The sequence below is a fragment of the Neoarius graeffei genome, chromosome 26 (genome assembly GCF_027579695.1).
Source record: "Neoarius graeffei isolate fNeoGra1 chromosome 26, fNeoGra1.pri, whole genome shotgun sequence".
In the NCBI taxonomy this organism is placed as follows: Eukaryota; Metazoa; Chordata; class Actinopteri; order Siluriformes; family Ariidae; genus Neoarius; species Neoarius graeffei.
This window is the reverse complement of record NC_083594.1, coordinates 52,363,734-52,389,126: the sequence shown is the minus strand read 5'-3', so window position 1 is coordinate 52,389,126 and position 25,393 is coordinate 52,363,734. Positions and strand designations below refer to the sequence as shown.

At 42.9% G+C, this 25,393-nt stretch overlaps 2 protein-coding genes across 3 annotated transcripts; both read left to right on the top strand.

The window, feature by feature from the left end:
• The first annotated feature begins 235 nt into the window (after positions 1–235).
• atxn7l2a (ataxin 7-like 2a) lies at positions 236–12,644 on the top strand. The gene is made up of 10 exons (XM_060909744.1): positions 236–388; positions 4,051–4,119; positions 4,348–4,696; positions 4,928–5,181; positions 5,421–5,503; positions 8,260–8,471; positions 8,802–8,979; positions 10,174–10,295; positions 10,705–11,533; positions 12,303–12,644. Exons 1-10 carry the CDS (start codon positions 241–243, stop codon positions 12,318–12,320), a joined length of 2,262 nt encoding a protein of 753 aa, XP_060765727.1. The 5' UTR covers positions 236–240; the 3' UTR covers positions 12,321–12,644.
• A 1,798-nt stretch (positions 12,645–14,442) lies between these two features.
• LOC132874547 (probable transmembrane reductase CYB561D1) lies at positions 14,443–24,389 on the top strand. 2 transcript variants are annotated; one of them, XM_060910817.1, is made up of 3 exons: positions 14,443–15,025; positions 19,880–19,917; positions 23,104–24,389. In XM_060910817.1, the coding sequence occupies exons 1-3, from the start codon at positions 14,866–14,868 to the stop codon at positions 23,605–23,607; spliced, it is 702 nt and encodes a 233-aa protein (XP_060766800.1). In that variant the 5' UTR covers positions 14,443–14,865; the 3' UTR covers positions 23,608–24,389. The 2 variants fall into 2 exon arrangements, with proteins under 2 accessions (XP_060766800.1, XP_060766801.1); XM_060910818.1 differs by having other exon boundaries at positions 14,468–14,518.
• The last annotated feature ends 1,004 nt before the right edge of the window (positions 24,390–25,393 follow it).

Sequence of the window (25,393 nt, the reverse complement as noted above, 5' to 3'; positions counted from 1 at the left end):
TAACTTTTGGAGGAAGAAAAGTTAAAGGAAATGAAATGTCCTATATTTCATATTTCCTCTATTCCTTAATTGCTCTAAACAAAACTTTTTTTGGTTCACACATTTCAGGTTCTTTAGATTTCTGAGAATCGGGATATTTTCATAATATGGAGGAACAAAACAGAAGAATTAAAGACTGTGCGCGCACGCGCACACACAGGGCTGCTGCCTTTGCTCGCGGGAGCGCGCAGTATGACGTAAATGACTCGCCGCGCCGTGATGATGGCGGTGCGTGAACGCGCAGTTAAAGTAATGGCTGCTCTGGAACGGCGGGTGCCTTGTCTCGATGATTTCGTGGGTCAAAGCTGGAGCGTTTGGACAGAGAGGATTAACCTGACAGCATCGGACGGTGAGTGATCACGTTTCCGGCAGTTTAAACTCGTATTTCGGAGAAAAAACTCGTCCGGATGTGGTTTATTTTCGCGGAAAGCCACGGCATCCCTGGCCAATGTTACCCAAACAAAGAACCTGCCAGGTCCTAGCGCTGGCCGGTTCCCCTGGTTTCCCTTAGGTCCTCTTAGTACATACTTGCTCTGTGGAGAAGGTTGCTTGAGATCACTTTATTAGTGACTTCCTTTTAAACCGTCTTTTTGGTTTAAAATACAAAACACGGGCGGAGGGGAAAAAAGATGACACGAGTGTGAAAAAGTCAAATCGTACAATGTCGTATTTTGCCAAACGAGAACGAACAACTTTCAGCGTAGCCGCTTAGCTTAGCCACAGAGCTGACAGGTTGCCAGATTGTGCGTAACAAAACGGTAAGATTCTTAGTCAAGTCGAGCTGCAAATAAATACCGTGTTCAGACTGGATGCAGTTTGATTTGATTGTAAATGTGTACAATATTCAGATGGTGTGATGCTATTTGTGAGGATTTTAAACTGTTAATTGCTTCGAGTTAAACCATTGAATCTGGCAACTCTGCTATATTTTCGGTCCTTGCCTCTGTTTCTGGACTAGACAAGACGCCGGTGATACGTTATTTTTTCCCCTACCGTTATTCCGTCAAAACCTCGTCTCTTGTGCGAGGATTGGTTAGTTTCATCCTGCCTTCTGGATCCTAACTGGCTAATAGTTGTAACTCGCGAGCGGGACGGTGTGTCCTAGCCAATCATAGTGAAGGAGGCGGAACCGTGTCGGAATACAGGCGAGGAAAAAAATATATAACGCGCCGGTGATGGAGTGTTTTTTTTTTTTTTTTCCTCTCCCCTTATGCTAGCTATAACGCTAATAGACCTCAGGAGGCTAACAGAAACGAAAAACAAACACAACCCGTCTTTAGGTGCACAGTGGCCTGATTTTTCTTCATACTAATCAGCCAAATGTTTCTGTCCTCCATTGTTAATCGCTCATAAGTGACTCGGTTTTGATATTTGGAAGGATTTATATCTTTTCTGAGGACCGTGTCAGCGGTGTTTAATACAAGCTTAGCCTAATGCTCGCTAATAGAAACCGTGTTCCGTGCTCGTATTGTCTCTGGCAGCTCTCCAGGTGCTTTAAAACGCTGCTTGGTTTGATTTTAGGGGCGCCGTGTCCCACCCACAGCCTTGGTTGAATCTCAAATGGCTCCCTCTGAGACCTTAAGTGCACTCTGTGGGTCGGAGCCGCCGCTGCAGTGACACTCCCCTGTGTAGTGCACCTGTAAAGGGAGTGTGGGGTGATTTGGGTTGAAGCACTTGACACTTTCAACACAACACAGACCTGGAGCTACAGGTACACAGGGTTGGACTGAACCGAGGATGTGCTCAAGACCTGATTTCTTACACGTCCACATTTTCATGGTCATGAGCTATTTGGGGATCTAAATAAAATAAAAATTAAAATAAAATTCTTCCCAGAAACATGACTTAAGCCTTTGAAAATGGTGCTTGAGAACTAGTCTCCATCTCATGATGATGATTGTCCCTGATTTCTCTGAGCAATCTGACCAACATGCTTTTGTGAACACAAAATGCCACACCACTGGGCAGCACGGTGGTATAGTGGTTAGCACAGTCGTCTCACAGCAAGAAGGTTCTGGGTTCGATCCCAGTGGAGTTTGCGTGTTTTCCCCGTGTCTGCTCCGGTTTCTCCTCACGGTTAGGTTAATATGGGACGGCCTTGAGTGAGGCACCTAACTCCCGACTGCTCCCCGGGCGCTGTTAGCATGGCTGCCCACTGCTCTGGGTATATGTGTGTGTGTTCACTGCTTCAGATGGATTAACACTACATTCACACTGCAGGCTGAAGTGACTCAAATCCGATTTTTTCGCCCATATGTGACCTGTAGCCGTTCTTTTATTGACAATATGAACGACACAGATCCGATTTTTTTCAAATCCGACCCAGGCCGTTTGGATATGTGGTCCTAATTCCGATTCCTATCCTATCTTTTCATATGCGACTTCAGTCTGAACCGCCAGGTCGCATTCATCCGACTTGCACGTCATCAACAAGCCACAAACGTCACTATTCTGCGCTGAAGTAGGCGGCGGGTCTCTCAAAAAAAGTTACAACAACATGGCTTTGATGTTCCTTTGAACGGAGGTTGCAGTCACTACCCCGCAGAACGCCTGAGCCAAAACCCTTGCCCTCTTCCTTCTCAACCTCCTCCTTAACATCAGGCTATTGTGCATGTTCTGGCTCCGTCGCAACAACAACTGCATCATCGCCAGGTACTCCATGCTGGCTACTGTCATACACAGGAAACTTTAGGTTACTTCCGTAAACACTGGCCATGCTCACTGCGTGTGACGTCGTCGTATCCTGCAATGTGCATGCGGAACACTTTTAGGTCGCTTTTCGTTCATACTGAGGATCACATACAAGTCGCATATATTTGTTAATGTGAACGACCTCACAAAAAAATCGGATTTCACAAAAATCGAAATTGAGCATTAAGCCTTGCAGTGTGAATGTAGTGTAAATGCAGAGAGGAAATTTCACAAGTGTGTGATGAATAAAGTTCTGCTTTCTTTTTTTTCTTTTTCTTTCAGAACACCACAAAAAAATTTTAAATAAAGCACTATACAGGCTGTCAGCCCTGTGATGACCTGGCGACTTGTCCAGGGTTTACCCCGCCTTTTGCCCGTAGTCAGCTGGGATAGGCTCCAGCTTGCCTGCGACCCTGTAGAAGGATAAAGCGGCTACAGATGATGAGATGAGATGAGACTATACAGGCTTTTCTGAGATTCTCGTTTGTTGTCCAAATGATGTTTCTCAACACACAAGAATTTTACCCCACTTCCTGTCATGGAACGAGGCCAGCATCCTGACACGACTTCCTGGAAAAAAACACAATTCCTGACACAAGTCATGGTGGAAAAGGACGTTCCATTTGGAAGGAACGTTTCACAAAGAAGAAAACTGTGTTCTGGTGTCTCACAATGACACATTAACAACAGACCAGCGTACTAAGCAGTTTAACATTGACGTTCAGTTTAACGTTTTGGTGTGAGTTTGTCTATCGGGTTCATACAAATCATGACGTTACGGTAAAATGTCAGTGGTTTACCACAGAGCTCTAATTCTGTCTCTCTTGCAGTTCCTCAGTCTGAATCTGTACATTATGATTTGATCATGTATCTTGATCTCAGTTCAGTAAACCTGGCCATGGAGTCTTGGGAGCAAAGTGCCAGTTTTATCACGTCACAAAGCTGTTCAGTAGACTCCAGGAACATCATCCGAAATCAAAACTGTGATCGAATCCAGGCGCCACCCGTGTCCAGGAGTTTCAAGAGCACAAAAAAAAAAAGCTGTGCTGTCTGGGTGTCAATCACAGCAACGCTTGCCAATCGCACGTCTCTGAGAGCTCATGTATGCAGAAAAGGGCAGATAGCAATATCCTGCAGGAGGAATTGTGTGGGAGTGGGATTGATAAACCACTCTGAAAATCCTCTGCGACTCCTACATATGAAGAAAAAAGTGCTGCAATAATTTTGTTTATAGTGTTCTTCTCAAATACAATTCTGTTTGCAAAACCCATGTCTGCTCATCTCTGAATGGGAACTCACTCTGATCGTTTTCTGTTTTAGGGTCCGACGGGGACGAGTGCAGCAAGAATGGCAAAAAAACGATGGAAACCATGACACTGAGGAAGGAGGGTATGGATTCATCCTTTTCTGCTCTTTTTTTTTTTCTTCCTTCCATCCAGTCGTGTTGTGTGTAAATTGCCAACAATTTGACCATTTAATCAGCACAGCTGCTTTAACTGCAGTGGCCTGTGGACGTTTTGACCCTCTGTCATGTCCATATGTGAAAATTTTTTTTTTTTTCCTGTTTCATGGTGTATCAAAAGAAAAAAAATTCAATATCAACGATCATCTTGACAGATATGTCAATCTTCGGTCACTACCCGGGACACGACGACTTTTACCTGGTGGTGTGTAGCCACTGCAGTCAGGTGGTGAAGCCGCAAGCGTTTGAGAAGCACTGTGAGAGGAGGCACGGCTCGGTGGGGAAGCTCTATGCACACGTGCGCTCCACGCCACCAGCCGGACAGCAGCGCTCACACGCCCGCCATGGACATGCCCCACCCGCTGCCGGCCATGGTGCAGGCAGCTGGAGTGGGAAGAGCCAGAGTGGCGGAGGAGGAGGAGGAGGAGTGGCACGCCCGTCGCCCCAGTCGCCCTCCACACCACCTCAGTTTAAACACACCAAGACGCCCAAAGACGGAGTTCGGTAAGACATTTAATTTTTTTGAGCGTGTTTTTGCTAGAAGAGTTTTTATTCTCTTTTAGAGCTGGACACGATTAAACCACACCTCGGAATTAACCAAGTTAGCGTCAGCATTTTGAGAACTTTAAAAAAAAAATAAAAAATTGGCGCAATGTTCTCCAGGTTAAAGGGGAAGTCTGTTGGCTGTGACTCTCTCGAACTGAAATCTTTGTGTTTGCTCGTCTCCTCGTGCAGGCTTTCGCCTCTGGAAAAGACGTCCAGTTCTGGTCACTCGGAGTCCACTGTCTTTAAGCAGCCTCCGCCACTGGAACCCCCGCGTAGCTCCCCTCCCCCGAATCTCAGAGATCCACCGTGGCCTTATGGAGGCCCCTCGCCCAGCCGGCCCTTGCCAGGCTCCACTGAGAAGTCCCCGGCCCAGAGAGCAGAGTGTGGTTCGGCCAACGCGGCGGCACCGCACGCTCGCAGCAACCGGCCGTATAAAACCTCAAGTAAGCGCTCAGTGAGCTCATGTACCTGGAAAAACGAGCTCGTATTGATGTTTGGTTGATCTGCATCACAGAATGTTATTCACGTGTGATATTTGTTTCTCGGAAAACTTGAACTATTTTGCACGCCTCCGTATTTCAACCATATCTGATGCACATTGTTTTGTCCTTTTTGATCTGTCACTGTCATTATGGTTAAGCTAAAATGGACAAACATAATTAAGTGTCTCCACTTCATTCAGAAAAAGAGTGTGACCTGGACAAGCACTGTGGCGTGTTGGATCCAGAGAGGAAGAAAGTTTGTACGCGGCTGTTAACCTGCAATGTGAGTTCCCTTTCCTTGTCCCTGTGCCGAAAATATTAATTCTGTTCACACTGTCGCTTGTTATGCCGTTTCTGGACAAATTTTCTTTCTTAGATAACGTGTTTAATAACAAATATGTGTCTTAATATTGGCTCAGTTATAACCACAGCAGCTGCTCAAGCTTGTTTTTAAGGCTGTGAAACCAAATGATTGCCTCATACAATAACTTTTTTTTTTTTTTTCCGTGTGTGTAGTCTTTGAGAGGAGGAAGAAAAGTTTCTGCTTTCTTTAAAGTGTGTGTTTTTCGGCGAGCTTTACCCGTGGTGTTTGATGTGAGCTGTGTCCTGTAAGGTGAAACAGACATGCTTGAGATGACTATCTCCATGTGTAGGCTCACAGGAAGTTACACGGGCATGACTTACAGGAAATGAGGAAGGAATTACAGGAAATGACCCTCTGTCCTTTGTCGTACTTGGTCAACAGTGCCTTTTTTTTTTTTTTTAAATGTGCAACATGGAAAAAGGAAGAAGTGAAAACAAGGCAGCATTTAAAAAAAATAAAAATAGCTTTGGCGTTTTCACACAATGCAGACTGCGCTGATATCAATAAATAAATCTCCACTGAGCAGTGGCTGTCCGATAGACCAGCATTCACTCAACCAGAAGTCGTAAACATTTACAAAAAGTCGCACGATATTGTTGAAATTTCAGTATCAAACCGGTTCAGGACTCGAAGATGAGTCTCGTTCTTGGCTGTTATTCGGAGAGTGTGTATGCAGATGCCAATTTTTCTCTGCTTTAGCTGAATACAATCAGGGATCCCAGACGTCCGCTATTTAGCGGAATTCCGCTATTTTTCTAGCCGTGGTGGTGTTTTTTTTTTTTTTTTTTTTTAAATCTCTTGTATATCCGTTAAAAATATGTTTAAGTAAAATGACCAGCAGAATACGTTCTGATTTGGTTTGCTTGTTTAACGATGTTTTTGTCAGCTTCATTTGTTCTCGTTGACGTTCGGGAACACTCGGAAGTTAAATTGATTGTAAATTCCGCGAGACTGTACGCGATAGAACGAGAAAACAATATGGCTGCGCCTATTTGCTAGAAAATGTGTTTTAACTCCATTCGTGCTTTTGTTTCTAATGCGTTGAACTTAATTCAGTATGCAGGGCTGTGAAATTTCCGCGGATTCTGTCGCGAAAAATATCATCTTCACAAAACGTCTATTTTTGCATTAAAAATCATTGGGGGGGGTCCTAGTCGGTTTTAATCGCCTTGCACGAGACCGGCGGCTCAGCCGGACTCGCGGAGTTTTATGCCAGCTGAGCGTGGAACACGTCTTGACTGCGACTCAGGAGCAGTGTTGCCAGATTGGGCGGTTTCAAGTGCATTTTGGTGGGTTTTGAACATATTTTGGGCTGGAAAACGTCAGCAATATCTGGCAACACTGCTCAGGAGTGCATGACAGAGCTAAAAATAGCTATTGCGTGACCTGGCACTGCGTACGTGAATTTACAAGGTGTAAGATCAGACATAGTTAAGATGCCATCAAAAAGGAAAGCTAAGGAGGTGTTTGAGAGAGATGCAAAGAGGGCTAGAAAAGAACACACAGACAGACTGAAGGAAAAGATGAAAAAGAACAAGTTTGCAAAACTGAAAGAGATGGTGTTAAAGAAAAGAAAATTAAAAGACTTTCATTAGATGCTGTTTGACAGACTATGAACATTTTGTAAATAGCTTTAATAGAGGAATGCAAATATTATAGAACTAATAATTAATAGCCTTACTGAAAGATGAATTGAAAGAAATAGCTGGGAGTGATGCAAAGAGGAATAGAAGGAGCCAGAAGTAAAAGAAAAGATGTAAATAATATATTAGATAAGAAACATTTAGTTTTTTTTTTTTTAACTTTTGCTCTGTAGACAAGACATTGTGACAGATTCTTGGAAAAAGCCAGGACATAATACAAGAATTAAGTGTAATTTGGAAGACAACAGGTATCTCTCACTTAAATATTGAGCGTGATTTTTCACAAAGTCATTTTGAAAGGCCTATCAAAGTTTTCTTTTATTAACATTTCTTTAAATTGTTATTTACACATTTTTTTTTACTTTTATTTTGATTAAGAGAGAAAATACATAGGCACTTATTAGATATTTCAAGGTATTTTACATGGATCTTTCATTTTAAAAGAGAAAACTGTTGATAGGTATTTTATATGGCAAAATGAAGACCAAGACTAGTCAAATATTTACTTGAGATCAATTTTTTACTTGCAGGAAATGCTCAGAATACACCATATAACACCTAAAATGGCTTGGTGTCATTGGCTTATGCTGGGGGGCTGTGCTCCCCAGACCCCCCCTTTTCCTCGGATTTCTTATTTACAGTTTCACAGCCCTGAATATGTCGTGGAAAAAAAGATAGCGTCCATAAAAGAGATAGCGGAACAGTGTCTGGGTTAGAAGAAGTATATTCTTCAAAGCTACATTTTCATCTAATTTTTATAAAAAAAAATTTTTGCCACTTATGTCATTGATTACAAAATATGGTATCAAATAGATACACATTATTGTTAAATTCTGTTGCTTTTCTATGTTAAATCTATGTAAAAAATGTGTTCTATAGCATCTTTAAATGTTAAAATCTCAACAGCTTCAGGGGGCTTGCAGCGGCCTTGACCCCTGCTGATAGTTTCTTACATTCCTCTATTTTTTTGAATTACTGCTGGGATCCCTGTACAATTCAAATTAATATAATTGTTCTCTTTCCCTCCTGCAGATCCACTCCATTCACCAGCGACGGAAGGTTGTAGGTCGAAGTAAGAACTTTGACCAACTGGTGGCAGAGCTGAAGATGGTCTCGAAAAATCGAGAACGTAGTGCTCAGAGTCACGAGGAGTCGGCCGCTCAGTCCCCGAGCCCCGAAACTCCCAGAGAGCCGAACGCCTCGCCACTGTGCAGGAGGCCCCTGAGCAACTCTCCTGCCTTCAGGTAAGGATCCGAGTCGGAGAACTTCACCTCTCGAATCTGAGTCCGAGAGCTTCGTCTCCCGTTCGGTCAGAACACGTCTCCTTGCCTGTCTGAGTTCGAGCCATTCATCTCTTGCACCCGAGTCAGAAAGCATGATCTTTCAGGATTGTGAACAATATGATATTAATTACTTAAATTTTAAGCAAAATAATGATTATTTTAGCTGATTTGTATTTGGACTGAGTGCTGTTTTTATCTTCTGAGCAAAAGTATGTTGATTTAGTTAATAAATAGTTTGTTTTTTTTCGTTCCTTCTTCCTTGTTTTCTAATTGCGTGTATGTGTCTCACAGGACGCGAACGTTATCTGAGAACGCCCCTGAGGAGGAGAGGGCGGTTCGGGAGGAGGGTGTGGCTCGGGCGTCCTCCCCTCTCACTCAGGGTCGAATCTCCAGTGACGAGAGCGAGGGAGAGGGCAACGATGAACCTGCCGACTGGCACTCCAGCCCCTGGCATCCCAAACCACTTGCGGTACCTCACAGACTGTTTTTTATATACTTTCACACACAAACAGGACTTATGAGGTCACGTTATTTTGATTTTCAGGTTTTATCGCTTTGTTTTTATGAGAGATATATATGTGAGCGGCGGCACGGTGGTGTAGTGGTTAGCGCTGTTGCCTCACAGCAAGAAGGTCCGGGTTCGAGCCCCGTGGCCGGCGAGGGCCTTTCTGTGTGGAGTTTGCATGTTCTCCCCGTGTCCGCGTGGGTTTCCTCCGGGTGCTCCGGTTTCCCCCACAGTCCAAAGACATGCAGGTTAGGTTAACTGGTGACTCTAAATTGAGCGTAGGTGTGAATGTGAGTGTGAATGGTTGTCTGTGTCTATGTGTCAGCCCTGTGATGACCTGGCGACTTGTCCAGGGTGTACCCCGCCTTTCGCCCATAGTCAGCTGGGATAGGCTCCAGCTCGCCTGCGACCCTGTAGAACAGGATAAAGCGGCTACAGATGATGAGATGAGAGATATATATATATGTGAGCATTCATCCTTCCATTGAGTTGAGTTTGATCAGACTGAGTTCAAATGAACCTTTTGAGCTCTGTGACAGAACGACTTGCAAAGTCGCATGCAGACACACAGCCTTATTGTTCTTGACTGAAATCTCTCGGCCTTCGCTGCCACACTGCCTCCAGAACCGTTTAAGGCGTCAAGGTTTTGAGGTCGGTGCCAGATGCTGAGCGAGTACTTGCCTGGATTTCTTTTTGTCCCTTAAGAAAATGACCTTTAACTATTGTTCATCAGATTGCAGACAGTTTCCTGGCTCTCCCAGTGCGTTTTCTGTCCTCAGCTCACTCTCTGCCTTTTGAGATCCGTATCTTTAGGAAACAAACCTGATTTAACGTCTGTCAGCGTCTGAGTATTTAAGCTGCCATTCAGCACAACCGTGTGTTTAAATTCCAGTGCAAGTACGCCTAGCTCGGCCAAGCAGCGCGTAAGTTAAATCAGATGTGCCGAGCCTGGAATTTAATAAACGTATTTCCCGTCTGGGGCGCCCCGAGGAGACGTCTGCGAAATGAACCTGTATTCACTTCGACTCCCTCGCAAGATCAATAACACCTTTAACATTTGGGTTTCTTTGTCTGGCTTTAAATGAGAACAGTGCTGTGTGTATGAGAGACAAATGCATGAATCATTAGGTTTTTTTTTGTGTGTGTGGTCTCTTTCAGGTGTGTACATTCGGTAGTTTTTCTCTGGGTCACGGCATCTTCACGTTCGACAGGCGGCTTCATCACCTGCGGTCTGCTGTGAGTGCCATGGTGGAGAGTCACCTCAGCGCTCACCTGTGGAAGTGAGTCTCCTTCATGATGCGCCTGATTTCATTTCATTCATTAACTGTTTGTTTCTATAGTAACGCACAGAGGGACTTGTTTGGGGGACACGCTGCATAATTTCAGCCTCAGAATAAAACTAATTGTGGTAGACTGAGTCATGGGTTTTGATGTTTGTTTGTGTGCATCATGTTTCTGGATTTCTCTGGTAAAACATGTTTACTCTGGCTGTCCCTAATTACGTACATAAGTACATGACCCAGTTGCGGCCCCTTTTTTTTTTTTTTTAAATGTAATATCTCTAGGAGTATTCTCCAGCATGTGAGTGAGCGAAACTCTCAAAACTGCTGATTAATGCTGTATCTATAGTTCAGATATATTTATATTGACCCTTTATTTATTGAAATTTTTTTTAAAACCCCTCCTTAGAAAAATACCTCAAGCATCCGAGCCTCAGTCCCAGAGTTCCTCAGCCAAGCCTTCAGCCATTCCTTCCTCCCCGTCTTTCACTTCCCATCATTCCAGGCAGAGGGCAGGAAATCCCAGTGCCACCTCCCTCAAGTCATCTTCGTTTTTCTCACACGGTGCAGGCAGGGACAGCTCCTCCAGCAGCAGGGTGTCGGCTCAGTCTGAGAAATCCGGAGGTTCCCAGTCCACCGCGCACTCTAAACCCGCTCAGACTGCCACGCAGCCGGGCACGGGGCGGTCCAGAAACCCCGTCGGCAGACCCAGCAAGCAGCAGCTGCGTCTCAGGGAAACGGAGCGGGCCGAACCGGCCGCTCCCGCAAAGCGGAAAGGCTCTCTGAGCGAGGCCGAAACGGTCAGCCCCGACAGGAACTGTGTGAGCCCGGATCGAGATCGGGACCGAGCCCGGCCGCTCGGCTCTAGCAAAACGGCGCCAGCTCAGATTCCGGCTTTAGCGCCACCGTCATCTCATGGACAGACAAACGGCTCGCTGTCGCCGGGCCACAAACAGAGCCGGGCCGAGCCGTGGCAATTTAAGCGGACTCACGTGCCAGGCCGAACCTCGCCAACGGAGCCAGGCGCATCCGGGCGAGCAGGAAACTCAGGACACCACGGCAGGCCTCCTGGATACGAGCACAGAGGCCTGGGCAAGAAACGCAAGAGCAGCGACTCCTCTCCCCCCTCCAAAGCGCACCGGCTGCCCACCCCCCCTCACTCCGGCTTCTACCCCTGGAAAGAGGGCAAAGGAGCATCTCTGCCCGTAGGAGGGGAGAAGAAGCTCAGTGCGCCCAAGGTGAGGGAGTAAACCGTGCCGGATTGTACCTATGCAGTTTAAAGTGTGTTCACGTATCAAATAAATGTATTACTCTGATAAATTAGTGCTGTAAGTCCCTGTAGCTCTGTGGTACATTTGTGATGGAGAATTTTAATCCCTGTAAATTGCTGGACAATTTCAAATCCAAATAATTAGCTCCAGTAAATTGCTGCAGTGTTATCCAGTGACCACGCCCCATTCTCTCTGTAACTATCTTCACTTCCTGTCTGTGTTTAGTTCCAATTCAGCAGGGTTTTTTGTGTGTGCACAAAAATGGAATGTATAACTGGTCTCGTATTTTACTCGGCCTTCTCGCAATATTTAAAATGCAGAGTCTTTTAAAATGACAAACCTGTGGTTTTGCTAAAAGTTGCAGCAATATGGCCAAGCTACAAAATTAGCCATGCAAAAAAAAAGAAGGAAAAAAGACAATGGGTACGATGAGTAAAAGTGGAGTTTGCCAGTGTTGGGATGTTCTTGGAAAATGCACAAGAAGACATGATGGATTGTGGTAATAATGTTAACTTTGCTCTAAGACAAGAAGCATGAGTGAGTTGAGGAAGCGTTTTATGATGATTGTAGAAGCACATGCACAGACTCCTGAATTCACCCACTGATGAACCCACTGATTGCTAGTTATTATATATTTGAGCTTTTACAGTTAGTAACCTTCACAGGTGATTTCTGAACAGAGAATTGAACTGTACAATGCATTTCTTTGGCACTGACTGCCTGCTTTTCTCCACAGCCAAAACTCCATCGCTGAGCGAGCCACTAAACGGGGAGCACTGCAAACTTGTATGGACTATGGACCCAAGTCTCCAGACGTGTGCGTGTGTGTGCGCGTGAGTGAGTGAGAGTTTGAGTGTGTTTTGTGTGTCTGTGAGTCTGAAAGTGTTAGACCAGTGTGGATCATTACAACGATGGTCCTTTTAAAAAGCCAATATATGAATGTGAGTGTGAGTGAATGGCAGATGATGGGGGAGTGAATTTCTCCGTGAATTCAGAAATACCTCACAATCTACTGGACATGCTGCTATATAAATGTTGATTTATAAAAATGGATTAAAATATTCTTTATACTTGAAAATGTGTGTATTATTGTCAGTTTGTAATATCATTTTGCGTTATTCTCAGTAGCTTCAGCATTGGAATTTATTATTATTTATCAGTAGTGCAATTCGTTATACTTTTTTGTACTCGCAGTTGTATTATTAGGAGTATCATTTTATTTTGTGTAGTAGTATGAGTGTTCTTAGTCTGTAGTATCATTAACTAATTTGTCTTTGTATTATGAGGAGCATAATTTATTCAGTATAACTTTGTAATAGTACTAGCAGTAACACTTGGGTTTTTATTATTATTATTATTATTATACTTTCGTCATTATTGAAACAGCAGTGAGGTGTGCAGTTGGAACGACTGAATGGTTCAAGGTGAAGGTGGGACTCCATCAAGAATCTGCTTTGAGTCCTTTCTTGTTTGCCATAGTGATGGATAGCTTGGTGGACAAAATGAGGCAAGAGTTACCATGGAACATGATGTTTGCGGATGATATTGTGATATGTGGTGAAAGTAGAAAGGAGGTTGAGTTGGGTTTGGAGAGATGGAGGTATGCATTGGAATGAAGGTGAACAGTAGCAAAACAGAATACATGTGCATCAATGAGAACGGGGATGAGAGTGTCGTGAAGATGCAAGGAGCAGATGTAAAGAAGGTTGGTGAATTCAAGTCCCTGGGGTCAACTGTGCAGGAAAATGAGGGCTGTGATAGTGAGGTGAGAAAGAGGGTGGAGCAGTTGGAGAAGGATTTCAGGAGTCATTTGTGATCGGAAAGTCCCAGCAAAAGTGAAAGGTAAGATGTATGAGACCAGCTGTGATGTATGGATTGGAGACCGTACCCTTAACAAAGAAACGAGGCAAAGTTGGAGGTGGTGGAGTTGCGATGGGAGTGAGAAGGTTGGACAGGATAAGGAACGAGCACATCAGAGGGACAGCACATGTGGAGAGCTTGGGAATTAAGCTAAGAGAGATGAGACTGAGATGGTATGGGCACATCCTGAGAAGAGATGCAGAGCATGTTGAAGATGGAACGGCCAGGCACACGAAAACAAGGAAGGCCAAAGAGGAGATACATGGATGTGGTGAGAGAGGACATGAAAGTGAAAGAGAAGGATGCTGAAGACAGGGAGCAATGGAGACGAAAGATCTGCTGCGGTGACCCCTAATCAGGAGCAGCCAAAAGAAGAAGACGACGACTTTTGTCATTATTAGTAGCAGCAGTATTAGCACTCATCGTAGTAATATTTATGATAATACAAAGTTTGTTGTAGTACTGCTAATATATTAGCATTACTAGTCGTGTAATAATTTATTCACTACAGATTTGTAATATTCGTACTAGCTGTAGTGCTGTTGGTATGTTATTATTGTAAACTTATTACAAGTAGTAGGAGTTGTATAATTAGTCGTACTGTTGATAATTTTGTAATGGCATCAGTAATTGTATTACTAGTATTTGTATTTTTTAAATGATAATTCAATGATAGTAGTTGTAAGTCATATATCATTTTGAAATGAGGTGTATAATTTAGTTAATGGTAGGAGTAAGGAGTATTATTACTGGGAATAACTGTCGTATTAGTATAAATTCGAAATCTAATATTATTACTAGAACAGTGTTATTAGTAATTGTAATAGTATATGTTGAAGTATGATTCATTATGAATGAGTAGTAATAGCTGTGGTATGAGTATAAATTATAAAGGTGTAATATTAGGAGGAGTCTTTGAATTCCACAGCCCTGTGCTGATGATGGAAGGATCGGGAGCCACGCCTTTTCTATTTGAAATGGGGAATTCGCCCCTCCTTCTTGCTTCCTGATGGTACCGCCCACAGCCACGACACTTCCCTGCGCTCTCGCGGGACGGACCGTGACTGATGACGTCACTTTGTTTCTCTGAAGGTATTTAAAATGTCCCTTGTGATTGTTTGTGTGTAGGAGCGAGTTGCTGGAGAGAGTGTACCTCTACACCCGGAAACACACCCGCTTCCTTTGAAGAAGGCGAATTTGCGACATGCGCGTGCAGCAACCCAACACGGAAGTGGCACCTGTCCGGTCCGTGTTCTGTTGCCATGTCGCCTCGGTGGCAGCAGAGTAATAATCATAATAATAATAATCATCATAATAATAATAATAATGTGAAGAAGACTCTCGGTCTAACATGATCACAGCGCGGATCGCCCTGAACGCTCGGTGTTTCTGGTCAGAACAGAACCGGATCGTGCGCCCGGTTCCGACCTGAGAGAGAGATGCGGGATCCGGCAGTGGAGTACAGTCCGGTCGGTGAGGGGCTCGGGATGCGGGAATACTGGCTGTACGCGTGCATGCGCAAAATCGCTCTCGTGGCCGCGCATTGTGTCGCTCTGGGCTTCACCGCGCTCATCGGAGTTCTGTCCCGACCCGGAACAAGTGAGTGTGTTTACTCCTTATTTACATCATCATCATGATGCCAGATTAGGGCTTTACTTCAGTTTCTATTCATGTGTCATAATAATGCATTTATGTTGCTACCACACTTGTTCATTTTGGGTCTAAAATCTCAACGTTTCACAAATACAGTAAAGATGCCTTCAGAAACGTTCCTGTTCTACTGAGCACCTTCCAGAACCAGCCACAGTTCTTCTGGACACTTTGTCATACTCGCTTCTTCATTTTTTTTTTTCAGCAAAACCCAGTAGCCTTGATTAGACAGTACGGTGCAAAAGTCATGCTGTAAAGTAAAGATGCCTTCAAAAATAATGAAATTGTTTCTACATTTAAAAAAAAAAAAAAACAACCGTAAGCAGTAATGCATGAAAAAAGTCAATATTTGGTGTGAGACGACCCTTTGTTTAAAAAGAAAAATTGCAGTCTCAGGTCCAGTGAGTGCAGTTTTATACGGAAATGAGCTGTAGGTTTTATTGAACATCTTCCAGAACCAGCCACAGTTCTTCTGGACACAATGTCACACTCACTTCTTCATTTTTTTGCAGCAAAACCCAGCAGCCTTCATTATACAGTACGGTGCAAAAGTCTCAGGCACATGCTGTAAAGTAAAGATGCCTTCAAAAATAATGAAATTGTTTCCACATTAAAAAAAAAAAACACAACCGTAAGCAGTAATGCATGAAAAAAGTCAATATTTGGTGTGAGACGACCCTTTGTTTAAAAAGAAAAATTGCAGTCTCAGGTCCAGTGAGTGCAGTTTCATGTGGAAATGAGCTGTGGGTTTTATTAAACATCTTCCAGAACCAGCCACAGTTCTTCTGGACACTTTGTCACACTCACTTCTTCATTTTTTCAGCAAAACCCAGTAGCCTTCATTATACAGTATGGTGCAAAAGTCTCAGGCACATGCTGTAAAGTAAAGATGCCTTCAAAAATAATGAACTTAAACGTTCCTGTTCTACTGAGCACCTTCCAGAACCAGCCACAGTTCTTCTGGACACTTTGTCACACTCACTTCTTCATTTTTGCAGCAAAACCCGGTAGCCTTCATTATACAGTACGGTGCAAAAGTCTCAGGCACATGCTGTAAAGTAAAGATGCCTTCAAAAATAATGAAATGAACTGTTTCTACATTTAAAAAAAAAACCCATAAAGATCAGTAAGCAGTAATGCATGAAAAAAATCAATATTTGGTGTGAGATGACCCTTTGCTTAAAAAAATAAAAATACAAATCGTAGTCTCAGGTCCAGTGAGTGCAGTTTTATGCGGAAATGAGCTGTAGGTTTTATTGAACATCTTCCAGAACCAGCCACAGTTCTTCTGGACACAATGTCACACTCGCTTCTTCATTTTTTTTCAGCAAAACCCAGCAGCCTTCATTATACAGTACGTTGCAAAAGTCTCAGACACATGCTGTAAAGTAAAGATGCCTTCAAAAATAATGAAATTGTTTCCACATTTAAAAAAAAAAAAAACACAACCGTAAGCAGTAATGCATGAAAAAAGTCAATATTTGGTGTGAGACGACCCTTTGTTTAAAAAGAAAAATTGCAGTCTCGGGTCCAGTGAGTGCAGTTTTATGCGGAAATGAGCTGTAGGTTTTATTAAACATCTTCCAGAACCAGCCACAGTTCTTCTGGACACTTTGTCACACTCACTTCATTTTTGCAGCAAAACCCAGTAGCCTTCATTATACAGTACGGTGCAAAAGTCTCAGGCACATGCTGTAAAGTAAAGATGCCTTCAAAAATAATGAAATGAACTGTTTCTACATTAAAAAAAAAAAACCCATAAAGATCAGTAAGCAGTAATGCATGAAAAAAGTCAATATTTGGTGTGAGACGACCCTTTGCTTAAAAAGAAAAATTGTAGTCTGAGGTCCAGTAAGTGCAGTTTTATGCGGAAATGAGCTGTGGGTTTTACTGAACATCTTCCAGAACCAGCCACAGTTCTTCTGGACACTTTGACAGCCACACTTGCTTCTTAATTTTTGCACCAAGCCTTCACTGTTTTCTTTTTTAATCTGAAAAGTGCTCTCTTATGGATGGAATATGCTGCTCAGATACAAACTTTTTTTTTTCTATAACATTTAATTTTGTGCTGGAAAACGAACGTTTGGAACTTGAAAATGTTTCTGTACTGACTCGATAATGTAGAAATCATAAAATAGAAATCTATAACAAAGTTTGTACTAAAAAAATAAGGTGCTCAAGACTTTGACAGTACTGTAGATTTTTTTTTTTTTTTTTGTCTGAAAAGTGGTCTCTTCAGTAATGCTGCTTTCTTTACTGACATCCAAACATTTGTCTGGAACATTTTAATTTTGTGCTGCAAAACTGGAAAAGTCAAGGCATTTTCACACTGAATACCGACTTTTAGTTTATTACTGTTTCCTGATCTTTATAGTATTTTTTAAACGTAGAAATGTTTAATTTCATAAATTCTGAAGGCATCTTTGTTCAACAGAATTTCTTTGTACATGCAAAAGACTTCAGCACAGTACTAAATTTAGTAATAAGAGCAATATTATTAATAACATTTATTATTATTCGTAGTAGTATTTGCTTTGAGTCTAAAAATCTGTTTAGCAGATTAAAAAAGTATTTAATAAAGCTTATTACTCATATCTAAACTACTCAAAGTATTACAAATCATAAAAAGTAGATTTAATTGGGTAACAAAGGACAGGTCATGTTAAAAACAATGATGCTTTCAATCTTACAAACTGTAAGCCAGCATTCAGTGTTTTGTTGAAGAAAGACAAGTCAAGTTATCAGTAGGGCTGTAACGATACACCCAACTCACGATTCAATTCGTATCGCGATTTTTGACCCACGATTCGATACGCCCACGATTTTTTTAAAAATGTTTTTTTTAAAGTAGTAAATTTGACTTATTAACATTTACTTACTTACATTAACTATTTAATAACAAATAATTCAGACCACTGCAGAGAATGAGTAATATGTATGCAAAAATGAACAAATGTATATCCAAAGATTGTTTTATTTCTCAAAATAATACTGTTGAGCCGGAAGCTCTGTTTTTTTTGGTTCTGAAAAAGTCATTTTTCCAAATCGTGTAAATCCGTTAAGATTTTTTTTGGGGGGGTGGCTCTCTCACTGTCTCACTCTCATAGGACCAATGATTTTCTGTGATCGCGGAAAACATGGAAATTACGGAATTTTTATGGTGAAACATTGCTCGTGTGTCAAAATGTAACTACCGCAGAAGGCTTCCGCCCAAGCAGACATGCCTTTCCGGTCAAGTGATTGTGATTGGCTTGTGGCACACCTAGCCAGCCAATGAGCTGCTTGTTTACAGATTCGCTCCCCGCGTCGCAACCAGAATGGCGACCGCTTAAAAGAAATGAATGCTCTGCCAGTGGCGAGTGTGGACGTTGCGTGACTTGCAGAAGATTGTCGCAGGTTGGCGAAAAAACGATTTACTAATAGATATTAAAAAATAAAAGTAATTTAAGTAAGTTTAAAATGTAATTTAAATAAAAAGTAAAGTATTCATAAATTGAAGTTTGGAAGCGCCTCTGTTTTTGGGCTGAGGAGAAGTTTGAAAGGGTGTACCGCAATTCTGCCTTCTTGTATCGCGATACGGATCGTGGCTCTGCATATCGCGATTTCGATTTCGATACGCATATCGTTACAGCCCTAGTTATCAGTTGTCTGAGGAACATTTTGCATTTCCCAGGTGTTCTCCTGTTTCCTGGCCTTTTTTTTTTTTTTTTAAACCCTTGCTGGCAAATAAATGGAGACCGAACGGAAATTTTATCGTCCTCCGTGATTAACCTAACCATTCACTTAATCAGCTTATTGAAGTGTTTGGGTGTTTTCTTGCCTACTGACATTCATGCTGTTTACACAGTCCAGATCAAATCAGTTACTTCTGCAAATCTGGGGTTTTTTTTTGTTTGTTTGTTTTAAATATTTGTTCGGTTTCAGATTCATACTGCACAACTTTGAGCAGACCATGCTCAAAGTTTAAATTTAAAGACACACGCACACACACACACACACACACGCACGTTGACAGGAGTGTAAGAAATGGTGTGTCCCCCCTCACAAAAGACTTCTATTCATTTGTCAGATTTGTACTGATTTATGGCGTTAAATCCAGTTCAGTCGCAACATTACGAAATGTAGAAAAGTGGTAAATATTTGTGCAAGGCACTGTACATGCTTTGTTTTACTTTTTCCTGCTGAAGCTCGCCAGAAGACTACTTCACGTCTTGTCAAAACTGCTTCCAAGAACTACCGAAATTTAACTCCTTAAAGCCAATAATCTTCAGGAAAGGAGGGAGATTTTTAGTTTGGCTTAAAAAGAACTAACACGAGGCGATGGTTGAGTGTAAAACAGGTTTGACCCAACTTGTTCATGAGAAGAGCTGAGGCAAGCCTGAAAGTGCAGCAAAATCAGCAGAAATGTGCTCAGCAAGGTGACTGCAGGATGCAGCGAGAAAGTGTCTGATCTTTTCTTTTACGATGGTATGTGAATTCACCTTCTGTGAATGATGACTTGCATCTGTACCACACAAGATCTGATCCAATCCTCAAGCTGAAAATGTCCGAGATCCTAGTTATCATGAAAGATTTCACAACTTTTTGGTCTCTTTTAGTCATCCGTCAAAACAGATCAGTCTGTGTTTAGATGATGCACATCGCTCAGTTTCCCTCTAGTGAGGTATTTGGGATCAAGGGAGTTAAAGCTACATGAAGTAGACCGAATGCAGCATTGGAACTGAAGTTAAAGAATGAAAATGCAAATCATGATTATCATCGGTGTTCACTCTAACTTCTAGGTGCTCATTTGTTTATTTGCAGGCCTCTTCTCATGGCACCCGCTCTGCATGTCACTCGGGGTAAGTTCCTGAAACAGTTTTATGTTTCACAGAAGTCATTGGCGTCTGAAGAAAATGCCCTTTTCCTTTTGTTTCCTTTCTTTTTCTCTGTGCCTGTCTTTTGCGTTGCTCTGTTTCTTTTTTGTTCGGGGATGATTAATGTTTCACTGGCGCACGGCCTCGAGGCCAATCGATGAATAATGCATCGCGTTCCTGAATTATGAATAGTACACGGAGGAACAGTGAGATGATTAGGCTCGCACCTCTTCCCTCCCCTCCTCTCCACATGTCAGCACAGAGTCTATGGTTACGACTGACGCAGAACACTTTTCCATCACAGTGACGTGCCGAGCAACGTGGTGTGACCTTCCCGCACCTCATCTGTACACAGTCTCCTATTGTACTGTGTGAAGGAACCTCAGTGACTGTGGGACTTAGTTTCCCTTCCTCAAGCAATCAACAGCAACACTTTTTCCAGTTGAACTGAATGAGATTTGGTGATTACACCGAGTGTGTTTTTACATAATATATAAGATTTCCTGGATTTTAGACGAATGATCAGTCTGGAGTTTAAGGGGTTAATCTGAAAGCTATTGAAGGCACGAGTGAAGGTGTGGAAGAAACAAAAGATAAAAAGAAATTAAACGCCGCACCCATGGTGACGTGACAAAGTCCTCAATAAATGTGTGTCAGTAAATCAGCAGCAGTTTTTTTTTTTTCTGGAGAAAACTGCAGACAGACAGAAATTACAATTTTACGATTATAAAAAAAGGATTATTGATGAATTGATGTTGAGCTATCATCACATCACTGCTCAAGTTACTGCCCAGTTATCAGATTTTTTTTTTTTGGTACATGGAAGCAGACTCAGTGTATTGGACTAAGGTTTGGTTTTAATCATTGTGTTTTAATCCTACAGTGCTTTTGGTGTCTCATTCCTTTTCTAGCCACAATTAGTGCCGGTTTTCTCTTCAGGAGGAAAAAAAAAATCATCATCATGGTTTTATTTTATCCTGTCATATCTGTTAAAACAAGAAAAAATGTCTGCACACTTAGATCCTTATATTCATTTAATTGCCAAGCTTTCGGTCAGAGACCTTCCTCAGGGCACAAACAGATAGAGTACAACAAACTAATCAATTAAGATTCATTAAGGTGCTCAGTCACACCTGCACAGATGAGTTGTAGTCCAAGTGTGGGAGTTGTAGTTTTTCTGTTCTTCCTGGTTTCATATTTCCTCTACCCAAGGTAGCTGGCATTAAATTGACCCCAAATGCACCAATAAAATTACCCACCACAAAAACATACATCTTTTTACTTACAAACTTAAGTACACACACACATAAGCAAGTGTAAGTTCAAGATAACTGCATAAACATCAGCAAGAACTTCATAAACTGCAGTTTCAAGACTTATGTGAAGGGTTTTATTACATGCAATATAAAGAATGTTGTTTATTTGTTAAGATGTCCCTGTGATGAGGTCTATGTGGGAAAAACTACACGTAGCTTAAAACAAAGGATCAGCGAACATAAGAGTTCGATTAGACGGGCTGATCTTAATTACCCTGTGGCTTGTCACTTTGTAGAGTGTGCCCACCCTGTTTCTTCCCTACGGTTTCAGGGAATTGAGCAAGTTAAATTGTCAAGGGGTGGGAACATTGATAAAGTGCTATGTCAAAGGGAATTGTTTTGGATCCATACATTAGATGCCCTACAACCCAAAGGGTTAAATGTAGACTTTGACATGAGTGTTATGTTATGATTGGAGGAATACCATTTGTTAAGTCTTGAAACTGCAGTTTATGAAGTTCTTGCTGATGTTCATGCAGTTATCTTGAACTTGCACATATGTGTGTGTACTTAAGTTTGTATGTAAAAAGATGTATGTTGTTGTGGTGGGTAATTTTATTGGTGCATTTGGGGTCAATTTAATGCCAGCTACCTTGGGTAGAGGAAATATGAAACCAGGAAGAACAGAAAAACTATAACTCCCACACTTGGACTACAACTCATCTGTGCAGGTGTGACTGAGCAACTTATGTCGCTTTTCCACTACAAATGCGGCTGAGTTGGGCTGAGCCGTGCCGTGCTGAGTCGAGCTGAGTGGGGCTGTTGGAGTTGCATTTCGACTACAACCGCGCTGAACCGTGCTGGCTGGAAGTGGGTGGACACATTGGGTGGAGTTAGCGAAAGTGGGTGGACGTCACGTGATGTCGTTAAGCAGCGCAAACAGTGACATCAGTGAGCTTTTAAGCGGTAGTCTCATGACCCGAATAGTAAACAATAAACATGGACATGCAGTCGTTAGTGTTGCTGGTCTTGGTTCTGTGGCTTGTTGTCACCGACAACGCGGACAGATACTGGCAAGAGCGTATAGATGAGGCGAGGCGCATAAGGCTTCAGAAATTCTCGTAATTCGTAATTCTTCTTCCGGGTTTACGGTGTTTACAGATCCCAGCGTGCTCGCGGGGCGTGTGTGGGCATGTGAGGACACTCCTCCTCACCAATCAGTGCACAGGGGAGTGTCTGCTCACGCCCCCAGCCTCACTCGGCTCGATTTGGCTCGCTTCAGCCCCACTCCAAAACGGTGCGAGTTTTAGGGGCTAAGCAGGGCTGAAGCGAGCTGAGTCGTGCTGTTTTTTGGTAGTCGAAACGCGAGCCGTGTCGGGCTGAAGTGAGCTGAAGCGAGCTGAAAAAGGGTAGTGGAAAAGGGCCTTAAATGAATCTTAATTGATTAGTTTGTTGTATGCTCTGTTTGTGCCCTGAGGAAGGTCTCTGACCGAAAGCTTGGCAATTAAATGAATATAAGGATCTAAGTGTGCAGACATTTTTTCTTGTTTTAACAGTCTTTTGGTTTTGTTTTGCACCTTTTTATCGTGAGTGCGGTGTGATCCATTTAAAAGCAATCCTGTCATATCTGGCAACTCAGTCAATTTGTCCAGAGAATCTTGGAAGACTGTCGCAAAGATCGTTGGTACCTCTGGTGAGAGCGCATCGCTAGTATGATTAGTTTGCTCTGCTCGTCTAAAAATCAAGAAAACAACAAGGCAGTGTTGGGCAGTGCACGCTTACAAGCGACCGATGAGTGTAAATAGTGTTCGCTTTGTGGAGTCAGACCACGCCTCCTTCACCAGTCAGAAAAGATGTGCATGTGGCATTTATAAGACCCTGTTAAACTCATCCGCTCTTTTCTTTCCCCTCTCAGTTCTGTCTGTGCATGACGGAGGGAATCCTGCTCTTCTCAGCTGAGGGTTCTCCATGCTGCTTCAAGTCCCGTAAAGGGAAGGTGCGTACGCACTGGGTCCTGCAGGTGCTGCTGCTGCTTTTCGCAGCCATGGGCCTCGGCTTCATCGTGGCCAGTAAGAGCAAGTCAGAGCACCCCCACCTGGAGACCTGGCACAGCCTGTTGGGCGTCGGGACGCTGGTGGCTACGGCGCTGCAGGCGGCCTGCGGCGTGTGCCTGCTGTTCCCCAAGCTCATCCACACCGTGTCCGTACCCCGGCTGCGGCTCTATCACGCCACCTGTGGTCTCGTGGCCTACCTGCTGACCACAGTCACCGTCACCGCAGCCTTATTCAGCAACTGGTTCCAGGCCACCGTCAAAGGGCCGATTTGGTACGCCTTCCTGCTCCTGCCTCCTTTCCCTGCTCTGGTGGTGATGAACCAAATCACCAACACCTTCCTGCCTAAGAAGAAGCTCACAACGTGAACCGTCATAAGTGCAAACTCGCACAACAGATGATCCCAGTTTTAGAATTACGTTGGACTTTTACAGTGTTCCAAAACGAGCCGTACGCTCTCGTGGTCTTTTTTACGACTTGAGTTCACAAGTTGTGACGCGATGTTGAGGATTTCCAAAATGGCGGAACTCATAGCAGTCGATGCCAAGTGTAATTTCAAATGAAATTGAGACTTTTCTTAGCAAGACACCACCACTTCTGAAGAAAACTGTTATATTCCTTAGAATTTTGTCTCATTTCCACCATCGCTAAGCCTTGACGACGTCCGTGTTAAACACTTCACAATCAGGTGGAAACTAACGAGACGACACGTGTCCGTAAATAGACAAAATTTACATTTTATTTGAAGAAACCATCCGGAAAACCAGGTGCACTTGAAGTGTGATGTCCTGTGAAACATACTTGCACATTTTTCAAGGTGGTGTTCTACACTTTTGTGTGTTTGTTTAAAGAAATGAGACTTGGGTTTATTTGAGTATTAAGTATGTTTATGGACGGAATAACGTGTACCTTTAAACAGCTGTATTATGCTTCCACTTAAACGCGTGTCGATCAGATATTTATGATCATTTTTTAACCTTTTTATTCCAGTTTACTCCAGGAAAGAACTTCAGCTACACAATACACTTACCAAGTGTTGAGTTTGTCAACTTTTACGGCACTCTTTTGGCGTGAACAGGACTGTTTTATCTTTGATACGCGTGCTACTGCACTGAAAATTAGCTGTCGATAAATAAATGTTGACCTTACAGACATGTGTAATTGTTCCCAGTCACTATGCCTTGGCAGTGTCCCAAAAAATTAGTTGATATAATGGTTTGTATCAAATGGTTTTGGAAATGACACCAAGCCCCTGTGTGGCCTTTAAAATGGTGGCTATATTTTGAAGTGGACACAATAAAAATGTGCATTTTTTTTTTTTTTTTTAAAGTCTCATCTCATCATCCCTAGCCGCTTTATCCTTCTACAGGGTTGCAGGCAAGCTGGAGCCTATCCCAGCTGACTACGGGCGAAAGGCGGGGTACACCCTGGACAAGTCGCCAGGTCATCACAGGGCTGACACATAGACACAGACAACCATTCACACTCACATTCACACCTACGCTCAATTTAGAGTCACCAGTTAACCTAACCTGCATGTCTTTGGACTGTGGGGGAAACCGGAGCACCCGGAGGAAACCCACGCGGACACGGGGAGAACATGCAAACTCCACACAGAAAGGCCCTCGCCGGCCACGGGGCTCGAACCCAGGACCTTCTTGCTGTGAGGCGACAGCGCTAACCACTACACCACCGTGCCGCCCTTTTTTAAACGTCTAAAGCAAAAAATTACACAATGACGTCTGTTATTTGCTGAGGTGAACAGCATTACGGCAATACCGATGCATAAATCGAGGCCTTGTTGTCATGGTTACATTTTAGATCGACTGTCGAAATCCACTTTTGAGATTTGCAGTCAAAGAAACTAACATACATCTATCAACCAATCAGAAATAAGTATTTTATCAGGTTGAACTTGTCTTGCTGGAGGATGTGGAACCTTCATGGCAAACCTTTTCAAAAGGAATTTGCTTACTATATATGGAGATTTAGGGGCGTTTCTGGATGTAAATCTATTATAATTATGAGCAAGGTCTCAGATTTATTCGTTGTGTGGTAAATTCCTACTTTCTAGTGCGTCTCAATGCTTCTTGTGCGCTCAATGACGGCTTGTCCTTTGACAAACGAGACCCCAGATTACCCACAATGACGTGT